This window comes from Carassius carassius, chromosome 29 (genome assembly GCF_963082965.1).
Source record: "Carassius carassius chromosome 29, fCarCar2.1, whole genome shotgun sequence".
Lineage (NCBI taxonomy): Eukaryota > Metazoa > Chordata > Actinopteri > Cypriniformes > Cyprinidae > Carassius > Carassius carassius.
The window spans coordinates 18,752,316-18,774,170 of NC_081783.1; the positions used below are offsets into that span (position 1 = coordinate 18,752,316).

At 36.5% G+C, this 21,855-nt stretch overlaps 2 protein-coding genes and 2 pseudogenes across 3 annotated transcripts; 3 read left to right on the forward strand and 1 right to left on the reverse strand.

The window, feature by feature from the left end:
• The first annotated feature begins 639 nt into the window (after positions 1 to 639).
• LOC132109317 (N-acetyllactosaminide beta-1,3-N-acetylglucosaminyltransferase 2-like) lies at positions 640 to 1,933 on the forward strand (annotated as a pseudogene).
• A 772-nt stretch (positions 1,934 to 2,705) lies between these two features.
• LOC132110160 (probable RNA-binding protein EIF1AD) lies at positions 2,706 to 4,916 on the reverse strand (annotated as a pseudogene).
• Positions 4,917 to 5,123: 207 nt separating this feature from the next.
• Positions 5,124 to 12,230, forward strand: tmco6 (transmembrane and coiled-coil domains 6). Its single transcript, XM_059516757.1, has 13 exons — positions 5,124 to 5,335; positions 5,442 to 5,557; positions 5,701 to 5,810; positions 6,535 to 6,718; positions 6,806 to 6,910; positions 7,907 to 7,998; positions 9,538 to 9,654; positions 9,825 to 9,939; positions 10,785 to 10,953; positions 11,072 to 11,166; positions 11,451 to 11,618; positions 11,903 to 12,028; positions 12,119 to 12,230. The coding sequence occupies exons 1-13, from the start codon at positions 5,245 to 5,247 to the stop codon at positions 12,137 to 12,139; spliced, it is 1,509 nt and encodes a 502-aa protein (XP_059372740.1). The 5' UTR covers positions 5,124 to 5,244; the 3' UTR covers positions 12,140 to 12,230.
• A 474-nt stretch (positions 12,231 to 12,704) lies between these two features.
• On the forward strand, positions 12,705 to 21,855 carry dnajc4 (DnaJ (Hsp40) homolog, subfamily C, member 4). Of its 2 annotated transcripts, none has more exons than XM_059516186.1 (8): positions 12,705 to 12,794; positions 13,580 to 13,632; positions 14,001 to 14,131; positions 14,491 to 14,581; positions 17,102 to 17,277; positions 18,077 to 18,244; positions 18,803 to 18,889; positions 20,713 to 21,855. In XM_059516186.1, exons 3-8 carry the CDS (start codon positions 14,040 to 14,042, stop codon positions 20,807 to 20,809), a joined length of 711 nt encoding a protein of 236 aa, XP_059372169.1. In that variant the 5' UTR covers positions 12,705 to 12,794; positions 13,580 to 13,632; positions 14,001 to 14,039; the 3' UTR covers positions 20,810 to 21,855. The 2 variants fall into 2 exon arrangements, with proteins under 2 accessions (XP_059372169.1, XP_059372171.1); XM_059516188.1 differs by having other exon boundaries at positions 12,753 to 12,839.

Here is a 21,855-nt window from a genome sequence, read left to right on the forward strand (position 1 = left end):
TTGTTGGTTTGTTTTGTTACAAGATGCCTTTACATATTTTAGGTAATATCTTTGTCTTTTAGCATCCGTTTGTACATTGTGGGAATAACCATGTGAATGACGCTAAATTCATCATAAAATAAAAACCCAGGAAACTGTGGTAAGTTTACAGCGAATTAGTAGTTTAGTAATAGCAGTTTTCTTATCATTTCGTTGTTGGAACAATAAAATAATCACAAATAGGGAAAAGAAAACGATATCTGCTGTATTTTTTTTCCTGCTGTGCTTAGAATTTTAGAGTTTATTTCAATAATTTAAAAACTAAATACTTTTATGATAAACTTTATTATTATTAAGTAGTCCAGCTATAGGTTACTACATTTTATGTTAAATAGTTTTATGTAAATGTAGACATTTATGTAAATACAACACGTACACGAGTTTATGTAAATGCAACAAACTTAACAAAAATGTACCATTCCATTTTGGTGAAAACTATGGTAACGATTGGGGAATTTTTTTTAAGATGTTTGTCTTTGTCTATATCTGTAACTGTCACTGGTGTAATAGTCTAAATGATTGAGGGAAAAAAAACATCACATTTAAATCTATTTTACATCTTAATCTTTCTTTCCTCAGTTAATGGCTTCATGTCTGTGTCGATACCGCCGTGCATATTGCTCCCCGTTTACATCTATATCTCAGTTGCTTTGTACTATATCATGAAACATGGGGCACCCCATGGTGCACGTGTTGTACATTCTGTACTGCCGACACACTTTACCACCTGCAGGCTCAAACACTCCAGAGATCTGGCTCCTCATCCTGCGAAATCCTTCTGGAGAAGCGAGCTAGACAGTGGTGCTCTGTGAAACATCATCCAGTACAAGAGGGATCGCCAATATAACCCCATCCTAAGGCCTCATCTGGCTGAAAACCCATCCAGTGTTTCTTACAAAACAGAAATGTCCAGAAGGACTGGAGATAGATGTTTTCCAAATTATGAGATGAACAATACAATGCCAGATTACGGCAAACTACCAATCCAGATGAAGAACTTTGTGACCACCATGCACTGTCGAGACTATCTTCTGATCATAGATCCTTTAGATGTTTGTGATGCTCAAGCATAGAAAGGGGCACCATCATTGCTCATGGCCATCAAAACGCAAAATTTGAGAAGCCATACAAGAAACATGGGGGTGTTCAGGAAATATAAAAACTCTAGGTGGACGGCAAAGGCTCATCTGCAGGGTCTTCTTCTGGGGATGTCCAAAGACTTGCATATTGAAGAGAAATTGCATTTAGAGTGAAAAATATGGGGATATCATCCAGTGGGACTTCATGGATACCTTCTTCAACCTCACCTTGAAGGACGTGCTGTTCTGGGACTGGTTCTCAATGTTATGCCCGCATGCCTGCTTCATTTTTAAGGGTGATGATTTTATTTTTGAGAACACCTGCTGTCCTAGACTATCTGCTGGCTGAGGAGGCAGACGGAAGCTCCTCAAATGGATCCAGGCAGGCAAATAAAATGCAGACGTTTGTTGTGGGGGGCGTGATAAGCAGTGCAGCACCTATATGCTCTAATGAAACTAAGTACATCCCAGAGAGTTTCTATAAAGGGCTTTACCCATCATACCCTGGTGGAGGAGGGATGCTTTACTCCGGTTATCTGGCACATAGGCTTTTGGATGTGTCGCAAAGGGTTCATTTGTTCCCCACTGATGATGTCTACCTGGGCATGTATCTTCAGAGACTTAGAGTTTACCCTATCAACCACCCTGCCTTCTTCACCTTTGACTAACCTAAAGATGAGCCCAAGGACTGTGCGAATCACATCATCCTCCTGGTGCACAAGCGAAACCCTGCTGAGATGTTCCAACTTTGGAGTGAAACGTCTACACCCAGCCCTGAATGCATTATGTCAACTGAACTTTGTTTTGTTTTTTAGTTAAAGTTCCCAATCTTACAGAAGACTTGAAAACTGGTTTTCTGAATTGCAAGTTATTTTGTAAAAAATTGTTTTGAATATTCTTCACTATTGCATTTTGCTGCAATAACTGCCTCAAGGTTTTATAAACAAGATTTTTGCAGGTTTTGTGATGGTAAATGTAAGACATTTTAAAGACCCTTTTAAGACCAAGTAAAGAAAATGTAAGTAATAAATTGAAGGGAACACTGTCAATACAGAGCACACAATGAGTTGTGTAAGAAACACTTATAACTGATCTACAACTTCCACTGCTCCTAATAACTAGAGTATTTAAATAGTCATAACTTTTATTGTGCCTGCAAAAAAAAGTGTCCTTCCTCAGCTTTTTTCTTGTTTTCAAGTACAAATGTCTCATAATCTAAATCTACACCATGTCTAAAATTATCTTCATTTTGCACCTCAAGTAGAATCATCTCGAATTAAGTATGTTTAGATATTTGCATTGGTGTTAAAAAATATATAAAAATAAAGACAATCACTGATAAAGATATTATTTTTCTTTGAGGTGCATGCAACATTTAATGCCTCAAATTTGTGCTTATTTGATTTGATTGGAATTGTGAATTAAGACTTTATAAGACCCACAGAAACCCTGATAACAATGAAAATTAGAATAATTAACTTCATGCTGACTTTGTCTTAGTTATGACTTTGAATCTGACGTTCAGTGAGTTAATGTTAATGTACTATGAGTATTAAACCAGCAAAAACTTGTGGGCAAAATGACAAGTGTACAAAACAAAGTTTATTAAATCACCATATTTACACGAATTATAATATACAATGTTTATTTTAATGAAACAAAATGTGTTTGAGATTTGAAACAAATTTAACTAAAGCAGAAACTTCTGACAGCCATCAGAGTGAAATCATTCAATCCAAAGTCGGCTCAGTTGGGCAACAGTGTAGTTTTCCAGATTTTTAAGCCCAATTAAGATTTATATAAAACTGTTCTTGGTCATGCTGTGGTGGGAGCACCTTCCAGGATCATTTGCAGTTTTATGATCTTCCTTCATCTTCTTTTTCCTCTTCATTATCGTCTCCTTCATCAGTCTCTTCCTCACTTTCACTGTAGAGAACAGTGGCACGATTGGTGTTTACAAATAGATCGCTGTCATCATCCTCAGAGTCGCTGTCATCCTCCTCCTCCTCCTCCTCAGTTTTTCATTCACTTCTTTCTTTCTGTGTTCCCTCGTTCTTCACTGGATGTGCGATCCTCCTGGAATCCTTCAGGCCTGTGTGAAGTGTGAAAATGCTGTTTAATAAACGATTTCAATTTAGTTTTCTTGAAAAACAATCAAAGGATTTTTAATTAAAACTGAAATTTAATAATAATAATTTGAAAAAACTATTTCAGGATTAGTTTACACAAAAATTAGGGCTGCTCCGATCACGATTGGCCGATCGTTATGAGCATCCACGTTCATTTCAGCGTTTATTTGCGCATCTTCTCAGTTAACAATGGCTCTGTGTAGTAACAGCTGCTCTATGTGAAACCACGCACCTGAAGGAAATTACCGCTGATTAGAGAACCGGCTTTACTGACTAGATGCTCATAACGATGGCCGATCGTGATCAGAGCAGCCCTAACAAAAATTGTATCATTTACTCGCCCTCAACCTGTTTCTTTCTTCTGTGGAACATAAAAAGATATTTTGAAGAATGCTGGTAACCAAAATGTTTCTGGTCCCCATGGACTTCTTCCACAGTAATTTTCAAAATATCTTCTTTTGTCTTCAAAGGAAGAAATGCACTCATACAGGTTTGGAACAACTTGGGGGTGTCAAATATTCAATTCAGATAAATAAATAAAAAAGACATGGTCTTACCAGACACCAAGTTTTCTCAGGTACTGAATATTGTCCCTGTAAAGTTTGAAGCTTATTTCTCCTTTCACCTTCCCTCCTTCTTTAATGGGATCAACAATGACAAAGTCTCCTAACAAACAAAAAGACCATTAAAACCTTTTAGTGTCTTTAAGAACAGAATCGTTATATGTCCATGAAAGGTAAAACAAACTCACCTCGTTTGATCCAGATGTTCTTGCGGTATTTAGTAGGCATACTGACAAGGAAGCACTCGCCGCTGTCACGCACAGCTTCATGGAGGTTATTGTCATTACTTCCCGAGACCTGTGATGAGAAGGAGGTGCAGAATTATTGGTATCAATGAGTATATATGGAGTTCTCAAAGCCTTACAGATCCCAAAAACTGTAATTGTACCCTACCCTCATGATATGTTGGTCTTCAGTGGGTGTGACATAGTCCTCTAGAACTTCTTTGACTACGTGCTTGCGTTTGGTTGCCTTTGACATGGTGGAAATAAACCTCTGGTGATTCTGTAACCTGAATAAAGATACATATTTTTGTTTGAGAAATGGAGTTAAGAGGCAAGCATGTGTGAAAACCCTGTTTTTACACAGTCTATGGTGAAAACGCATGTGGAATCCAAAAGAATAAAGCAAGCGTCCCTCAGGGCAACACAGTTACGTTTTGAAATACCATCAACATTTATTTTTTTTAATTGAATATTTTAAATGCAGCAACATGCAAACATACCACATCTTGGCACCTTGCTATAACATACATAACTGGAAACCAGTGGCCAGTGTAGCATGACCATTATAAACGTATTGTATAATGTATTCGAAAAAGCAAGTCATTTGACATACGACTACGTAAGTTAACTGTACGTTACTGTTTAAAATATTACATCATGGCATAGAAACATGTGGTCTTCATGCTGTGTTGGTCTGGACAAATAAAAACCTTGAATGTCTAGATTTAATTAAACAGTAAAAGTGCAATTTGTCTTAGTCACATACCTAGAAACTGTATATGAAACTCTGGATGTACTCTGAATTTATTTACTAATGGCATCGAGATGACTTGCTAGCGTTTACTCGATTCTTCTTCAAATAAGTGTGAAGCGAAACGCGAGGGCTGCACCTAGATTACAAAATAAAAGCTACACGAATACAATTGAGGGTGAAAGGATTGTTAACAGTAAACTGTCTATAACTCAGCTAGCTGTTTAAATAGTTAATTAAAAATAATAACAATAATAATAATAATAATGAAAATATAATAATAATAGGATATTTTTAGCAGGTCTTTTATTTTGAAATCTCATTTCACGGTTCACAATTTTTAAAACAACCACAACAAGCCGCGTTAGAATATGTGATGAGAGAAATAGATAGACGTTTAAAAATTCGATAATCAGGGCGCAAGTTTTCATTTGGATGCAGTGAACAACCATCTTAAAGATGTGGAGACTGAAAACCCTCCGTCACAAAGCAAGTGGATCTGCCCTTAATTTGGAGGAGTTCAAACACAAGAGGAGAGAGTTTGAGAAAAGTGTGTTTCATCTCTCAGTTTTGTTGATTTTTATGTACGTTTGTAATGTATTAATGTAACGTTAGGCAAAATGATATATGTTATGTATGTATTCATCTACTCCTAGCTCTTAGACAGGCACGGAGAGACAGACAGCTCGTCAGTAAGAGACTCCTGCAGGATGAGGAAGAGGAGGAGGAAGACTCCATGGAGACTGGCTCCATCCCTCTGTCACCTGAACAGGTCAGTCTCCAGAGAGAAATGCTTAGGATCATTTTTGTACTATATAGTGCATATGGAGGAAAGGAATGATTCCATTCTTAGCAAACTATAAATAAATATTGCTTATGTCTTCTGAAGCATGTGTGCTGTGTGTGTAACATTAGGTCAGAGAGATGATACGTGGAGTCCAGTCTGGGGGTGAGGAGAAAGCAACTCGTCTTGCATCTCTACGAAAAGCACTAAGAAACCCAGAGAGCCAACTCACTTTCATTAAGTAGGACTTCGATACCAACACAGTTTATATTATTTGATGCACTGCATCATGTTGCTTATACATCTCTTTTCTTCTCATTTGTTTTAAATTAATTAATTTTTTATAAATTTTAATTAGAATTGTTTAGTATTTAAATTGTATTGTTAGTTTTATTTCTTAGTCATCTTTTATGATTATTTAATTATTATTTTGTAAGATAATTTTTATGCAAAGCACCTTGAATTACCTTATTGAATTACCCATACATGGGTATGAAATGTGCTGTATAAATAAACTCACTTGCTTTATTTCAGGAGGTCTATGATTTATATTTTAATGTGTAGGAGTAAATTTCACAAAACATATTTCAGCCCTAAACTAAACAGGAAAAACTTTACATGTTGCAAGCTTCTTTTATTTTCTTTAACAGTAGTTATTTTTATTAAGTTTTTTGCCATTGTGCTTAATTGTCATTAATAAAATGTCACATTTGCACATTTTTTATTAGCATTGAATATAAGCACTACATTTATAATCCTCATTAATTATCTTATATAGTAAAGATAATATAGCTATATATAATTTATATTATCTATTCCCATTTAACATATTTTTTTATCATATGTATTTACTTATTTTAAATGATAATAATATTTGAATTTCAAAAACATAAAAAAAGAACATTATTCCAAAGACATATATAGATAAGTGTATTTACTAATGCATAGCCTGTGTTTTTCTTCAGATGCGAGAACAGCATGCACATGTTGATTGGACAGCTCAGCTCTCACAATGCTCAGTGTCAGCTGGAAGCGGCACGCTGTCTGCATGCGCTGTCTCAGTCCACGCACCCCAGTGTAGGTCAGGCCTGTCTGCCTGCCGGCCCCTACCTCCTCACTTACCTTTCCGGTCAGAGCACCAAGCTAACGGTCAGTGGGTTACCACTTTGAAGTCAGTGTCAAAGGCATGTAATCGATCAGTCCTCATGAATTTGTCTCTTTTGTCTTTTCCTTTAGGAGCTTTCTTTATACACACTGGGAAATCTGTGTCCTGATAGCGCTGTGGTTAGAGAGAAGCTTCTAGCTCAGGGAATAGTTCCTGCACTTGCAAATTGCATTCATGTAAGACCATTTAGGTTACTAATAGTAAACTATATCTTTTGTTAACTCTTATAATTGACTTTAAATGAAGTCTTAGCATATATACTGATAATGTTATTCCATCTCTGAATGCATTCTCATATGCTGAGACTCAAAAAAAAAAAGAATTATGGGTTATATTTCATCCTAACTCAAAAGAGACAAGATTTTTTTATTTATTTTTTTTGCAAAGAGGAAAGGTTTTTGGACAACTGATAATTATGTGCACATTCACCCATTCAGTAATACTTGTTCTCGTTGTTAATATCAGTGGTGTTTCTCAGTACTGTAAGAGTAACTTTTTTCATTATTTATTACATTTTTCTTATCACAGTAATGGGAATTTGGGGGGAGGTGAGTATGTTTAACTGTCATGTAATTCAAAATAAATAAATAATGTCACAATGCAACAGTAACAACAAAAAATCTTTAAAAATTTGTATTTATTTTTAATTTAATTACCATAACACATCCAGAAATTTTTAGAAATTTTGTTGTTCTCATTATTATCAGTGGAAATTCCCATTACTGTAAGAGTAAAATATTTCATGATTTTAATTTTTCATATTAAAGTAATTGGGATTTGTGTGTGTGTGAGGGGGGGGGGGGGGGGGGGTAGTGTGTTTAACTGATATGCAATGCAAAAAAAATGCAATAAATAATAGTCACAATGCAAAAAAGGAAATAAATTAAAGTAAAATAAAAATAAAAATCTTTACCCAAAATCTTTTTTCTTAAAAAAAAAAAATTTAAATGACACATCCAGACATACAACTTTTGTGGATTTTTTGTTCTTATTATTCTCAGTGGTGATTCTCATTACTGTAAGAGTTAAATTTTCTTTTTTTATTTTTATCTAATCTAATATTAGCAAAATATTATTTCTTTTTTTTCTCTTTTCTTTATTTTCAATTTGGGTTGAAATGTGACTTGGCAAGTTCTTGAGATCATGAAATAGAGAGTTTTTTTCTGTTCTAGAATCAGAGGTATAATCTGGCCGTTGTGGAGGCAGTTGGCTTCACTTTGTCTCAGCTGCTACAGGCAAAAGACGCGGCTGAAAAAATCACCCCGTAAGTGACCACAACTTGTTAATTTATGTTTATTTTAGGGATGCACCGAATATTCGGCCACCCAAAATTTTCGGCCGAAAATGGCCCAAAAGTGCATTTTCGGTTTTCGGCCGACAGACTTTTATCACCGAAACAACACGGCCGAAATGTTGTGATGATGCAAACAGAAACCGCGACCTGCACGTGCACCTGCATAGCGCAGACCACGAGCTCCCCGCGACATTCACTTCACACCAGTGAGAACATTCTCTCTCTTCTTATTCCTTTATTCGCAGCACTAAAGCGTCTCCTAAAGAGATTAAGACGGACCACGAAGTGAAAACAAAGAAAAGTACAGTCTTATAGAGTCTGTTAGCACACGTCTCACTGAGATCTTTTCGGATCCTCTGCACTTCATCGCGAATGTGCTTAATCCACGTTATAAAGACCATTACTTGGATGCGGAAATAAGGCAGCGCGCACGAGAAATTATCCAGGCCACGCTGGATGCAGAGAACCCGCGTGGAGACGGAGAAACTCCAAGCGCAGGAGACTGAGATCAGAGCGCAGAAAAAAAGACTCGTCTCTGCACCAGATGAGGGGCATGCACCCTCGTTGTCTGATATATTCAGTGGAATTCTGCAAGAAAGTGCCTCAAATAATAATAATACGTTGGCTATTTTGTTCTTAGGCTACTATATATGTGACATATTATATATATATATATATATATATATATATATATATATATATATATACACACACACACACACACACACACACACACATATATACATACATAATATCAGATTGTAGCCATATTTCTGCTAGATTTCTGCTTTAATTTGATAAAAATGTTTATTTATGCCCTGGCCCTATTTAAATACACTCTCTCAAATATTTCTCAAATAGTTATCTGTCTGAAGTCCCCATCCCCAGAAGTGATAACAGTCTTGCCTACTGGAGAAGTAATGCATTTTCTAGTCCTACAGAGAACAATTTCAAATAGACTTCACCTAAATGCACTTTGTTTTTATGAGAGAACAGTTCATTTTAAAACCTTTCTGCAGGCCAGTAGGCCTGTACATTATTATTTAATATTCACATGAGTGGGATACATTTTTAGTTTGAATTTTATTTTATACTGTGCATTGTTGCAATGTGCTTAATAAATATTTGCATAATTTGTAATTGTTTTTTTATGTTTTTTTTATAATTTATGTAATTGTAATTATCTTTGAAACTTTAATATTAATTTATGCAATGCAATGTCTTAATTTTAGTAAAGTTAGTACACGGTCATAGCAATAAATGCAATGTTACTAATAATTGGCATAATTTCTTTCGGTGTTTCGGTTTTCGGCCTTGGTTTTTTCGGTTTCGGACAAGAATTTTCATTTCGGTGCATCCCTAGTTTATTTGTAGTATTTTTGACAAAAAGAACTAAGGTCTTGGCACACTGAAATTGCTATAGCTAGCTATAAATAGTTACTGCTAATGAAAAGTATTAAGATATTCATCACAAATGTTTCTGTCCTTGTTTTATATTTGAAACTCCAGGGCAGTCATGGCTTCAGGAATAGTCCCTCATGTGATCTCAGGGTTGACTCCAGATCCTGAGTTTGGTTACGGGCCAGCGATTGAGTGTACATGGTGTTTGCACTATTTAGTCAGCAGGTGTGTTCTTTTCTCCTTTTATAAAACTTACTAAACAATACAGAGTAATGGAGAGTTGTGCTAAAACCTGTTTAGAGGCAGATGGCATGAATTCTCTTTCAATCTCTATCTGGAACAGAAAGAGGCTAGTGAGTAAAATATCAGTTGATGTTATGATGTTGTGGTTGCAGTAATTTGGATAACTCGATGCTGATCGCTCAAGGCGCCCTCTCTCAGTGCAGTGCTGTTCTGATAACACTAGGAGGCGCTGTTGCTCAAGGAAACCTGGAGGGGGGACTAGAGTTGGTAAGTCATTTTTATAACCACATCACGTACATAGTGCACATCTGGGCTAAGATGAGAGTAATTTAAAATTATTGTGTTCACTGAATAGAAACACCACCTATGTATAATTCAGTTATCAATGCTTTTATAATCAGTGTTTACTATTACACAATTTTATGAGTTTCACAAAAACAAGTCATATTTAATCTTAAAATTGAACGCAGAAAATGTTGCATATAAATTATTAAAGATATAAAATAAATACATAATTATGACATATATTTGTACAGTCAAATGATTAATCCCATCCAAAATAAAAGTTTTTGTTTACATTATGTATGTGTACTGTGTCTATTTTTTTTGTATGTAAATACACACACACATACAGTATATAATTTGAAATTTGTTTTTACATTGATATATTTATATTTTATATTATATATTTAATATATAAACATAACATGTTTTTCTTACATATATACATGCATGTGTTTGTTTTATATCTACATAATAAATACACACAGTATACACACATATCATGTAAACAAGAACTTTTATTTTGGATACAGATTAATCGTTTGACTGCACTATAATATCTATCTATCTATCTATCTATCTATATATATATATATATATATATATATATATATACACACACACACCCATATTAAGTTCAATACTTAATAGAGTGAGATCAAATTGATATAGAATTTTTATAACTAAGGAAACCTCTATTGGAATTATAGAATTGATGCCAATGCAATTCATCAGCAGAATGATCATGTGGTTATTATGGTTCTCTCATCCTCTAAAAACTGCTTTTACCTGATTTACACTGGACTGTGACACTTGTTTGTGCTGTGCAGCTCATTTGGCCTCTTCTGCGTTGCCTTGGTAACCTGCTGGTCAGTGGAGGTGATGTAATGCCAGAGGACACTCGTCTCCTCGTCGCGCTCTGTGTTTTTAGTCAGGCTTACCTTCACCCTCATCCTGCTCTGTGCAGAGAGAGTCTGTGGGCGCTCAACAACCTCACCGGTGAGCAGGACCTCAGCATGCATGTGCTCAATTTGATTAGCAATTATTCATCCCAATTAAAGCTCAAACGGAAATGAATGTGTTTATTGGAGAGAACACCATTCTTATGTCTTTTCAGCTGGCTCCAGTGGGTTCTGCTCTGGCCTGCTGCTTCTTAATATGGCTCCCATATTAATCCAGTTTCTGTCTTTCTCTAAAGGAATTAACTTAATGGTGAGAAACCAGCATGCATATATACATCAGTCTAACATATCTACATTTTTGGGCTTTTTTTGGGGCATTTTTGACCCATATTAAAGTACTGAAACCAAGACATACCTGAAATATGTTTGAGAATAATGTACTCTCCTGTTCAAAAGTTGGGGGGGTTAGGATTTTTGTAAAACAAAAAAATATTTGAAATCGATTAAAAGTGACAGTAGACATTTATAATGTTCTCAAAGATTTTTATTTCAGATCAATTTTAGTTCTCATACAATTATTGTTGTTTGTACAAGGCACTGAGAGTTCTGGGTAATATTGCCCATCATGGCACAGAATACTGTGTTGGTTTGACTCAAGCAGGGCTGCTGACCGCCCTGTGTGCCACACTCAAGATGGCCGAGCCAGAGGTGGTCACCCTGAGCCTGGACGTGCTGTACATGCTGGTGTCCAGAAGCCCACAGGTGAAGGAGATCATCGAGAATCCACTCTCGCTGCAAATAGTATTGTGATAATATTATATTTTTTATTTAAAACAAATTGAGTTTTCATTTGAATTATTTTCCAATTGCATTTTATTTTGAAACTTTTAGTAATTTTTGGTCATTTTTATAAAATTTTACTTAAGAGCAATTTTTGTTTTAATTTTAGTTAACGATAATTAACCTGCACTTAAAAACATTCTATATTGATCTTTGTAAAATGACTCAACAAGCAAATTTAATGTAAGTATTCCTTTTTTTATCAGGTGGTGGAGGAGTTTACGAGGTTAAATGGTGTTCCTCTGCTGGAAGCCATTCAGTATAACAGTGAAGGAGAGCAACGTGTCAGAGCCGCCTACATTCTCCATCATCACTTCCCTTCTTTCTCTGAGGTCAATATTGCGTTTACCTGCTGTTGTTTATGGATATATTACATGTGAGGAATCACCATGACCATTTTCTTTTTTTCTTTTTGTTTAAAGGGGGAGAGCCTTTCATCATAGCACGTCCAATAACAGAATTGCTAAGATTAGTCTTTGCAAAGATTTTCGATTTTCTTCAAAGCAAACTATATGGACCTTTAAGCACTTAGTTATCCTTTTATTCTTGTATTCTGAATTGTACAAAAAATAAATGCCTTTTTTTTTACTGCAAATATGAATGAATATATGATGCATGTTCATGTGTGATGCTGATCTGACTGACAAGTAAACAATACTAAAACAGTGACTGTCTATTTAAGATGCTATTTATTCTTAAGTTACTCCCACTATTTCTCTTAAATACATAAACGTCCAAAAAAGGCCTTATTTTATTTTATGCTGTCAAAAAGTCCAACTGGAATCTCTGACCAATAAATAAGTGAATTCTCACTTATTACTATAGGATAACAGTGAAGAACAGCAACCAATAAATAATAAGTGAATTCTGCAGTGAATTCTCATGTTAAATAATTATTAAAATTAATATCAATGCATCTAGTTCTCTCCGAAATGTACAACTGTACTTTAGCGATATCATTATATAATTAATGTAATAAAGGGTTACCCAGTGACAACAGGTAAACAGCTGCTGTATGTCTGATATGAAACACTTTTATGTAACAGCGCCGGTGAAGCGTTATGAAAGCAGCAGACCTGCGCGTGTCCGTGAATGAAGGTGACGCTGTTATTTGTGTTTAATCCGCTGATTTATGTTTTATTGGTGAGATTTACAACGCATTAGATGAATGTTTGTGTGCTAAACTACACGCTTCCTTTAACTTTGTTGTTGTTGTTGTTTTTAGCATTGCAGCTAAGCTAATAGCAGTCGACTGAAAAGTGTATTGTGTCACATAAGTTAAACTGATAAAACGCTAACGTTACCAAAGTCCTTTTTAGGGTAACTTATTCTACAGTCTTTGCTAAAAGACATTTAATCTATCAGGCGTATCCTGTTTGGCATGAAAATGCACTTTAGATTATCAATGAACAACAACATTAGCTACCGTCTAATTTGTTTCACTGGCTGTGTCTTAAACCTAGTGTGCTGACTACATAGGCAGCATTTTTGGCGCTCAGTTGTCCGAAACAGCCGTGTTTTGCGCCTAAAAGCACGGTCTAGTTATCAGCTCTCTAGATTTTGACAGCCTCCAGGTTTATTGCTCATCGCTCCCTGTTGGGACAGTTGTCCAGGTTTGTGATGTTTCGTTAATGTAGATTTTTGGCTGGGAGACACATGTATTACGCTGAACTGGTGTGTATGTGCTCCTTTTTTGTTCACACAATGCCAGTAAGATCCTGATAAATCTAACGTTACGTTGATCAATAATGTAAAAACATAGTTATTCGTCTGTAGGGTTTAGATTGTAGTGATTAGATTAATAATTAGATCAATTCAAGAACTTCAGATGTCAAATAGTGACCTAAACTATAATATCAACAAAATCTCTTTTGTCCATTCAGGATCTCATGCAGAGCTGCTGACCGACTGCATTTCAATGGGATCCCGCTGAGCTGTATGTAGTCGCACCAAAACATAACATGCATTCAACATGTTAAAACCTTACTCAAACAAAATGTGCATTCGGCATGATAAAGCTTTAAGCTAAAACAACATGCATTGAACACGATAAAGCTTCGTCCGATCACAGCATGCATTCAATGTGATAAAGTTTCATCTAAATACAATATGCATTCAGCGCGCTTAAACTTAAACACAACACGATAACGCCTGACCCAGACAGTACACATTCAACATGCTGAAACTGCAACAAAACACAGGATGCATTTTACATGCTGCAACTGCAGCAAAATCTAAAACAAAACATCCAGAAAACTAATGTTTATTCCCATATTAATCCCCTTTATCTCAACCCTTCTTTAGATTCTCATCTATGTTATAGTTTATTTCTACGGGAGCATCATGCTGTTGGAGGCTCATCTTCGTCTCTGTCAATGTTGTTTGTGGTTCTGTAAAAGTTCTCAGCGGCTGTTCTCACTCTGTACTGCGCACAGGTATGCATGACCAAATTTTATTTATCTCTTGAATACAAATGAAACATTTTCATTTCAGCAATAACAATACATGGAGCTTTCAAAACCAAAATGGTTTAGCTCGAATGCTTAAAACAAACTTGAGTCCCTGTGTTTTCTAGTATAACAATACTATACGTTATGAAAGCCCATTTTTACCACTGAATAAAATATATAAAAAAGATATTTGCAATTTATGTTTAGGTAACATTATTTTGTAAATTATCATCAAGGCCATGAGATTTGGCTGCAGATATTAATGTAGTTTTTGTAATCTTGTCTTCATGAAGACAGCATTTAGAAATGTTTGTTTTCATTGCCTCTTTTTCTTCTGTTTATAGATCATCAACCAATTACTATGAACTTCTCGGGGTGAAACCAGATGCTACGTTGGAGCAAATTAAGAATGCATTTTTTGACAAATCCAAAAAGGTTCATTTCTAGTGATTTGTCTGTTATTTTAGAGTGGTTTTGGTTATAGGGTCTAGTGTTATTATCACTTATATTCACCATAACATTATTGTCCACCAGTGTAGACACTTTTATAGTTATTATTGTAGTTATAGTTATTTTGTATAGCTATTTTACAATTTTATTTTATTGCGTCATCTTCAGTCGTGGCCAAAAGTTTTAAGAATTACATAAATATTGGAAATTGGAAAAGTTGCTGCTTAAGTTTTTATAATAGCAATTTACATATACTCAAGAATGTTATGAAGAGTGATCAGATGAATTGCATAGTCCTTCTTTGCCATGAAAATTAACTTAATCCCAAAAAAACCTTTCCACTGCATTTCATTGCTGTCATTAAAGGACCTGCTGATTTCAGTAATCGTCTTGTTAACTCAGGTGAGAATGTTGAAGAGCACAAGGCTGGAGATCATTATGTCAGGCTGATTGGGTTAGAATGGCAGACTTGACATGTTAAAAGGAGGGTGATGCTTGAAATCATTGTTCTTCCATTGTTAACCATGGTGACCTGCAAAGAAACGCGTGCAGCCATCATTGTGTTGCATAAAAATGGCTTCACAGGCAAGGATATTGTGGCTATTAAGATTGCACCTAAATCAACAATTTATAGGATCATCAAGAACTTGATGCAAGCGCCAGGGTCGTCTCCTAAAGAGGATTCAGCTGCGGGATCGGAGTGCCACCAGTGCAGAGCTTGCTCAGCAATGGCAGCAGGCAGGTGTGAGCGCATCTGCACGCACAGTGAGGCGAAGACTTTTGGAAGATGGCCTGGTGTCAAGAAGGGCAGCAAAGAAGCCACTTTTCTCCAAAAAACATCAGGGACAGATTGATATTCTGCAGAAAGTATAGTGAATGGACTGCTGGGGACTGGGGCAAAGTCATATTCTCAGATGAAGCCCCTTTCCGATTGTTTGGGGCATCTGGAAAAAGGCTTGTCCGGAGAAGAAAAGGTGAGTGCTACCATCAGTCCTGTGTCATGCCAACAGTAAAGCATCCTGACACCATTCGTGTGTGGGGTTGCTTCTCATCCAAGGGAGTGGGCTCACTCACAGTTCTGCCCAAAAACACAGCCATGAATAAAGAATGGTACCAAAACACCCTCCAACAGCAACTTCCAACAATCCAACAATAGTTTGGTGAAGAACAATGCATTTTCCAGCACGATGGAGCACCGTGCCATAAGGCAAAAGTGATAACTAAGTGGCTCGGGGAGCAGAATGTTGAAATTTTGGGTCCATGGCCTGGAAACTCCCCAGATCTTAATCCCATTGAGAACTTGTGGTCAATCCTCAAGAGGCGGGTGGACAAACAAAAACCCACTAATTCTGACAAACTCCAAGAAGTGATTATGAAAGAATGGGTTGCTATCAGTCAGGATTTGGCCCAGAAGTTGATTGAGAGCATGCCCAGTCAAATTGCAGAGGTCCTGAAAAAGAAGGGCCAACACTGCAAATACTGACTCTTGGCATAAATGTCATGTAATTGTCGATAAAAGCCTTTGAAACGTATGAAGTGCTTGTAATTATATTTCAGTACATCACAGAAACAACTGAAACAAAGATCTAAAAGCAGTTTAGCAGCAAACTTTTTGATAACTAATATTTATGTAATTCTCAAAACTTTTGACCACGACTGTATATGCTTTGACAATGGAAGAGGAGTTAATAATATGGATGCGTTTTGCAATTTGCATTAGTTTAATTTGTAAAAAATTGAGACCGATCCTTAGAATTTCTTCTCTAATGCATAGTTTAACCTTAGTGGTAAAAAAACAACAACAAAAAAGGTAGCCTGATTCCAAAAATACTGTATGTTTGTACAAAAATTATGCCTAGATATACACCTCCTCACCCCTAGAGGGAGCTCTTCGATTGTGGCAGAGAGACTTGTCTGTTGTCTTCAATTTTTGGCACTTATTCTTGAATTTTATCCTATTTGTTTAGTTGTTGAGTTTACTAGGGACATGTGTTTTGTTTGATAATTTGTCAACATGCCACAAATTGAAGCAATTAAATATGTTGGTGAAAGAGCTTCAAGGGTAACACGAAAGTTGTGAGACAATTATGCAGAGAGAAAGAGAGTGAGAAACATCTGTTTACGGATGAAGGAGGCAGAGTGACGGCAAGATAGAAGCACTGCATGCTTGTGTGTGTGACAGGAGATGAGGGTATAAACCGAGGATATGGGCGCTTTGTTTCCGAGTCAGAAGCAGATAAGAGCTTTATGAGTGATGTGACTCACAGAACAAGTGAGAGTGGAAAGGTGAAAAGGTCATAAAAATGAGGCTTGTCTTCCGTTCACTAAATATGAGACGTGCGTTAATCTGATATTTTTATGAATGCAATTCATTAAGGATACTAAATATGTTTGTGCAGGTGCAGTTCATGTTCTTCGAATTATTTAAATTGATAAATGTATATACAAGTGTAATGTCATTGGTTTGATATGAACAAACATGTGCATCTTCTCATCTATCTTCAGTTGCACCCTGACAGTGACCCATCCAATCCTGGTCTTCACAGTCAGTTTGTGCAGCTGAACGAGGCGTACAGGGTGCTGAGCAGAGAAGGGTCCAGGCAAGATTATGACCTCAGGCAGAGGTACCAGTACACTGCAGGTCCGGCCTTCAGATCGTCCAGCTCCACCAACAGCCCCAGGTGACTGTTAACTCCTTCATCAACCAACCTGATGTTATTAAATGGGATTTTACTGAATTAGTATAAGTGGGCATCTTATATTAACATGAAGGTTATAATATTGGCATATACTGTAGAAAACAGTGGCCTTAAAAAAAAAATAAAAAAATAAAAAAAGGCACAGAAGTGATCCCAGATTTCATTAATTTTATCCTATGTCAAAAATGAGGAACAAATCGACAGAAACATACTAAAACTGACCTAGCAGCCACTCCCTAATACCCTAGTAACTCTATAGCAACATGCTAAAAGCATCTCAAAACCCTTAAACAGCTGCATAGCAACGTCCTAGCAGCCACTCAGAGCATCCTACCATCATGGTGTCAAGATTTGCACAGATAAGCACCAGTAACATTTTTTCAGATTGTGTATAATTTTTTTTTGTTGAATAATATGTATTTTGTTGAATAATACACTGAAATGTTTTTTTAAAGAGACATGTGATGTTGACACTGACAATTTTGGGTATACATGTTACACACTTATTTATTGCCATTATTGGTTCCATGAAGAACCTTTAACATCTATAGAACCATTCCAGTGTACAAACGATTCCTAAAAGTGGAATCTTTGTTTTTTTTTTAAGAAATATTATTAAAAGAAAGTTCTTTTTGGAATCTAAATGGTTCTTCTATGGGATCGATACTAAAAACCCCCTTTGGAACTTTTTTTGAGAGAGATTTTTATTTTTAAGTATCATGTTGCAAAAGATTATGGTCCAGTGGCTGAAATTGTAGTGTTGTGTCTCTGTGTTTGTCAGTGCGGAGGCTGCAGAGAGCATGCGTTACTGGGAGCAGTTCAGACAGGCCCAGCCTCAGGAGAACACGGCTGATGTGCGGGAAAAGCGCAAGAAACGTAACATGCGTTTGGTGGGCTACTGCGTGCTAACCATGTTACTCAGTCTCTCCGTACATTACTTTGGGTTCAGGTAAGCTTTAATTCATAGTATTGACATCAACATGCACAGCAATCCATCATAATATTTTTCAACACTACGAATGATGCTGTGCTGATAAGTGAGTGTTTTGCAACTGTTTGTATGAAGCACAGTGCAAAATGTTTTCTTTTGTTCCTGCGTCGGTTTTCTGATGAGTACGTGATAATGATGTTTTGTTTTTGAAATGCATTTTGTCTGTCTCAGCGACAGACAAACCCCAGTAGAGCATGTTCACTGGTTTCCCATAATCCCTGATGTTTAGTTATTCTTTCCAGTATCAGCTAAATGTTTTTACACCTTGAATTCAGGAGATTGAGATTAAGTATCTTCTGTAAACAAGACACTGTTTGCTTGACGCGTAGCAGAAGTGCACTTAATATGTTTTGAAAAATGAACAAATGTTTTATTGCCTGTCAGTGCCCATGTGCCCTTTTAAATTGCGACCCTAAAGTTATGTGGGCACATCGTGGATGTCTGTTCACCCCTCCAAATATATATGTTGGCAGTAAATCTGTTCCCCTTTGACCCCTGGGCTGGTCTGTCATGCAGGAAACTGGAAGAGGTCCATAATAACTTCATGGATGAGAAGGATAGAGTCATCAATGAGATCTACAACACATCCAAAGAAAGAGCCAGGTGGGGAACGCTTTGAAGTTACACGTGTCGCCTCAGGAGGCACATCAGAGGTTTTAAATACAAAAGCTGTAGCATTTGAAACCGGTAGAGGATCAATTATAATTAATAAATAACATGAAACAAGAGATACCGTAAGATGATTATAGATTCATCTAATGTTATTTGACAACTAAAGGGAAATGTAGTTAGTAAGTCACTTTGGATAAAAAGCATCTGCTTTTTGATAAAGGCAGAACATCTTGAGGCAAACAAAAAAAGAGAAGGTTTTTAGGATAATCGTTAATTGCATGATAGCACTGTATTGTGGGACTGAAATATTATAAATCAGACATCGGACAAGTAAGTAACAAGAACCCCCAATTTTTTTTGTCAGCCAAACCCCCTTGAGAGATGTACTCCCTGATATTTTAAGTTGATATTTCAGTTAATGGTCATATGACGTGCAAGTATATAGATTACTTATGAATTGTTTACTGTTTTATTTTGACTTCGTAGCTGGACTTTAAAAAGATTCAAAAATCAAGTGTATAGCATTAGTTCTGTCAGGTAAAGCTTTCATTGGCTGATTCTCAACTGATCCACATCTTACCTATAGGAATATGATGCCTGTGAAAGTATTCCTATAAAAGGCCTATTCAGTCTTATTCAGCAGCTTTATCTATTGCTTAGGGGCAAATTACCCTCCTCCATCCCCAGCTCCTCCTTTCGCCAAAGTCAGGACTTGGTTTTGTGATATTCCTTGTTAAATCAGACTCCTTTTATCTTGAATAATGTTGTTACACTTAAATATCATTAAGAACATTAATAACTTTGGTCTGTTCTGTTTACTCTAAGGGGCTTATTGCTGCTCTCCCTGCTCATTCATGACAGGCTGCATTGATGAGCAGGGAGTTTTTGCCCAGAACAGAACCATACCGCCGATCAAACCATGAAACTCTATGCAAAGTGTCAATCATTTTGACGATTGTGGTCCTGACAGAATTCTTTTTAATTGATAGTTTATCAGTCAATATTAATATTAATTAAAATGTATTTAATTTTTGTATTTTGCATTGTGTACTACTGTTTTGTTTATCAAATGTATACTCTTTGTTTGCCATGAAATAGCCTGATGTGGCAATAAACTTAAATCAAGTCAAGTTAGTCAATATTACATTCTCATTGTAAGGGATAACCCATGGCTAGCTGTGCATTAGATTATATTCTTGCAAACCTATTGCACGTTGCCTTTCCCAATGAACTTTAAACTCTCAGAACATTCAGAGATGAAGTGAACTCTGAGATGCTGAAAACACTGGATAAGTAATTGCTTGTATGAGCACTGAACACAGTTCTGCGCTTGACTGTGAAACACACAGCACATCAGACTACAGCCTTTGATTCATAATTGCACTAAGCTAGATCATAATTATCGTGCAGCCCTGTTTATTTAAATTTGACATTTGATATGAAAGTGACGTGACATACAGCCAAGTATGGTGACCCATACTCAGAATTCATGCTCTGCATTTAACCCATCTAAAGTGTGCAGACACAGCATTGAACACACACACACCCAGAGCAGTGCCCGGGGAGCAGTTGGGGGTTCAGTGCCTTGCTCAAGGGCACCTCAGTGGTGCTATTGCCGGTCCGAGACTCGAGTCAATCTCTCTAACCACTAGGCCACAAGTTATAATTATTAGCTATACATCAACCTTCTGCAGTTCCCTCAAGACCTTGATCTTGCACAATGACAGTGAGTTTTGCATGGAATAGCACATTCAGATTTTCTTCAGAAATTGTAACAATTTTATTTGATCATGCTGCTTTCGGATTTTCCTCAGAGTGAACGGCTTCAAGAAGCAGCAGGAGATCTTGAGACAGAAGCACGCCGAGTTCCTGGAGAGATACAAGATCCGCAGTAATGGAGAAGAGAAATAAAGCAAGGAAAAGACAGATCTAGAAGAAGCTCTTCGCACGGGGTTATGGAGAGAGTGCAGGTTGTGGATGAATGTTGAAGTGTGAATTGTATTTTGTGTTCATAGTTTTTATCAAATTTTCTAGGGGTCACAGTGTGTCAAATTCACAAACGCAGCAATATTTCGGCCCTTGTACTTTCACCCAACTGTGACAAATTAAGGTCACATGGGATGCAAGGCAATTCAGGCTGATTATAGGCCAACATTGCTTCTCATGAGGTGTTTTAAACACCTGTACTCTTACTGTATTTCCTGTATTTACAGACGACATTGTAACTGCACCTGGAAAGGGTGTTATGGAAACATTGCATTCCTGATAAAGTAGTTCATCAAAACACTGTACATTGTGCACTTTAAGCTCAGTGTGTGTGTGTGTGTGTGTGTGTGGGAGAGAGAGTTTCTCATGGAATAATGTTATACAGATGGGCAGATCAGTGCTGTCCAGTGCTTTTTATTTCAGGTGCTGGGTATTTTCCAACTATTTTGAATGCAACATCAACTAATCTTATCTTGAACAGGAAGTGAATGGGTCTTTGGCAAGTAATGAGAAGTTTCTTTTACTCGTGTAATAGATCCAGGCTGCATATCAAATGTATTTCCTACAAGTTATTTTACAGCAAGATTATATTAAACAAGACCCTTATTCTGGATCCAAACTTTTCTCAGACCCCTGTTGTCGCAAGGCATAGATCCCAAAAATGAAGTCTTTTTAGATACCCAAGTCATTGCCTTTTTTGAAGAATGGAAAAGTATTTAAGGGTTTGACTTTTAATGTAGATTCTGCATTAGATATTCAGCAGAGTGCCTTCATCTTTATAAATCAAATATCGATTTTGTGTGAATCAATCTAATGCAAGCCTTAATGTCATTGGGTTTTGAAGTGATCAATAATTAAAGATGATATGGATCTCAGTTATGTAATGTTTTTCATCTGCACGCATTTTTGTGTTTCTATAGATTTTTTTTGCAAACTTCTTCACTGTTCTAATACACAACCATTCAAATGTT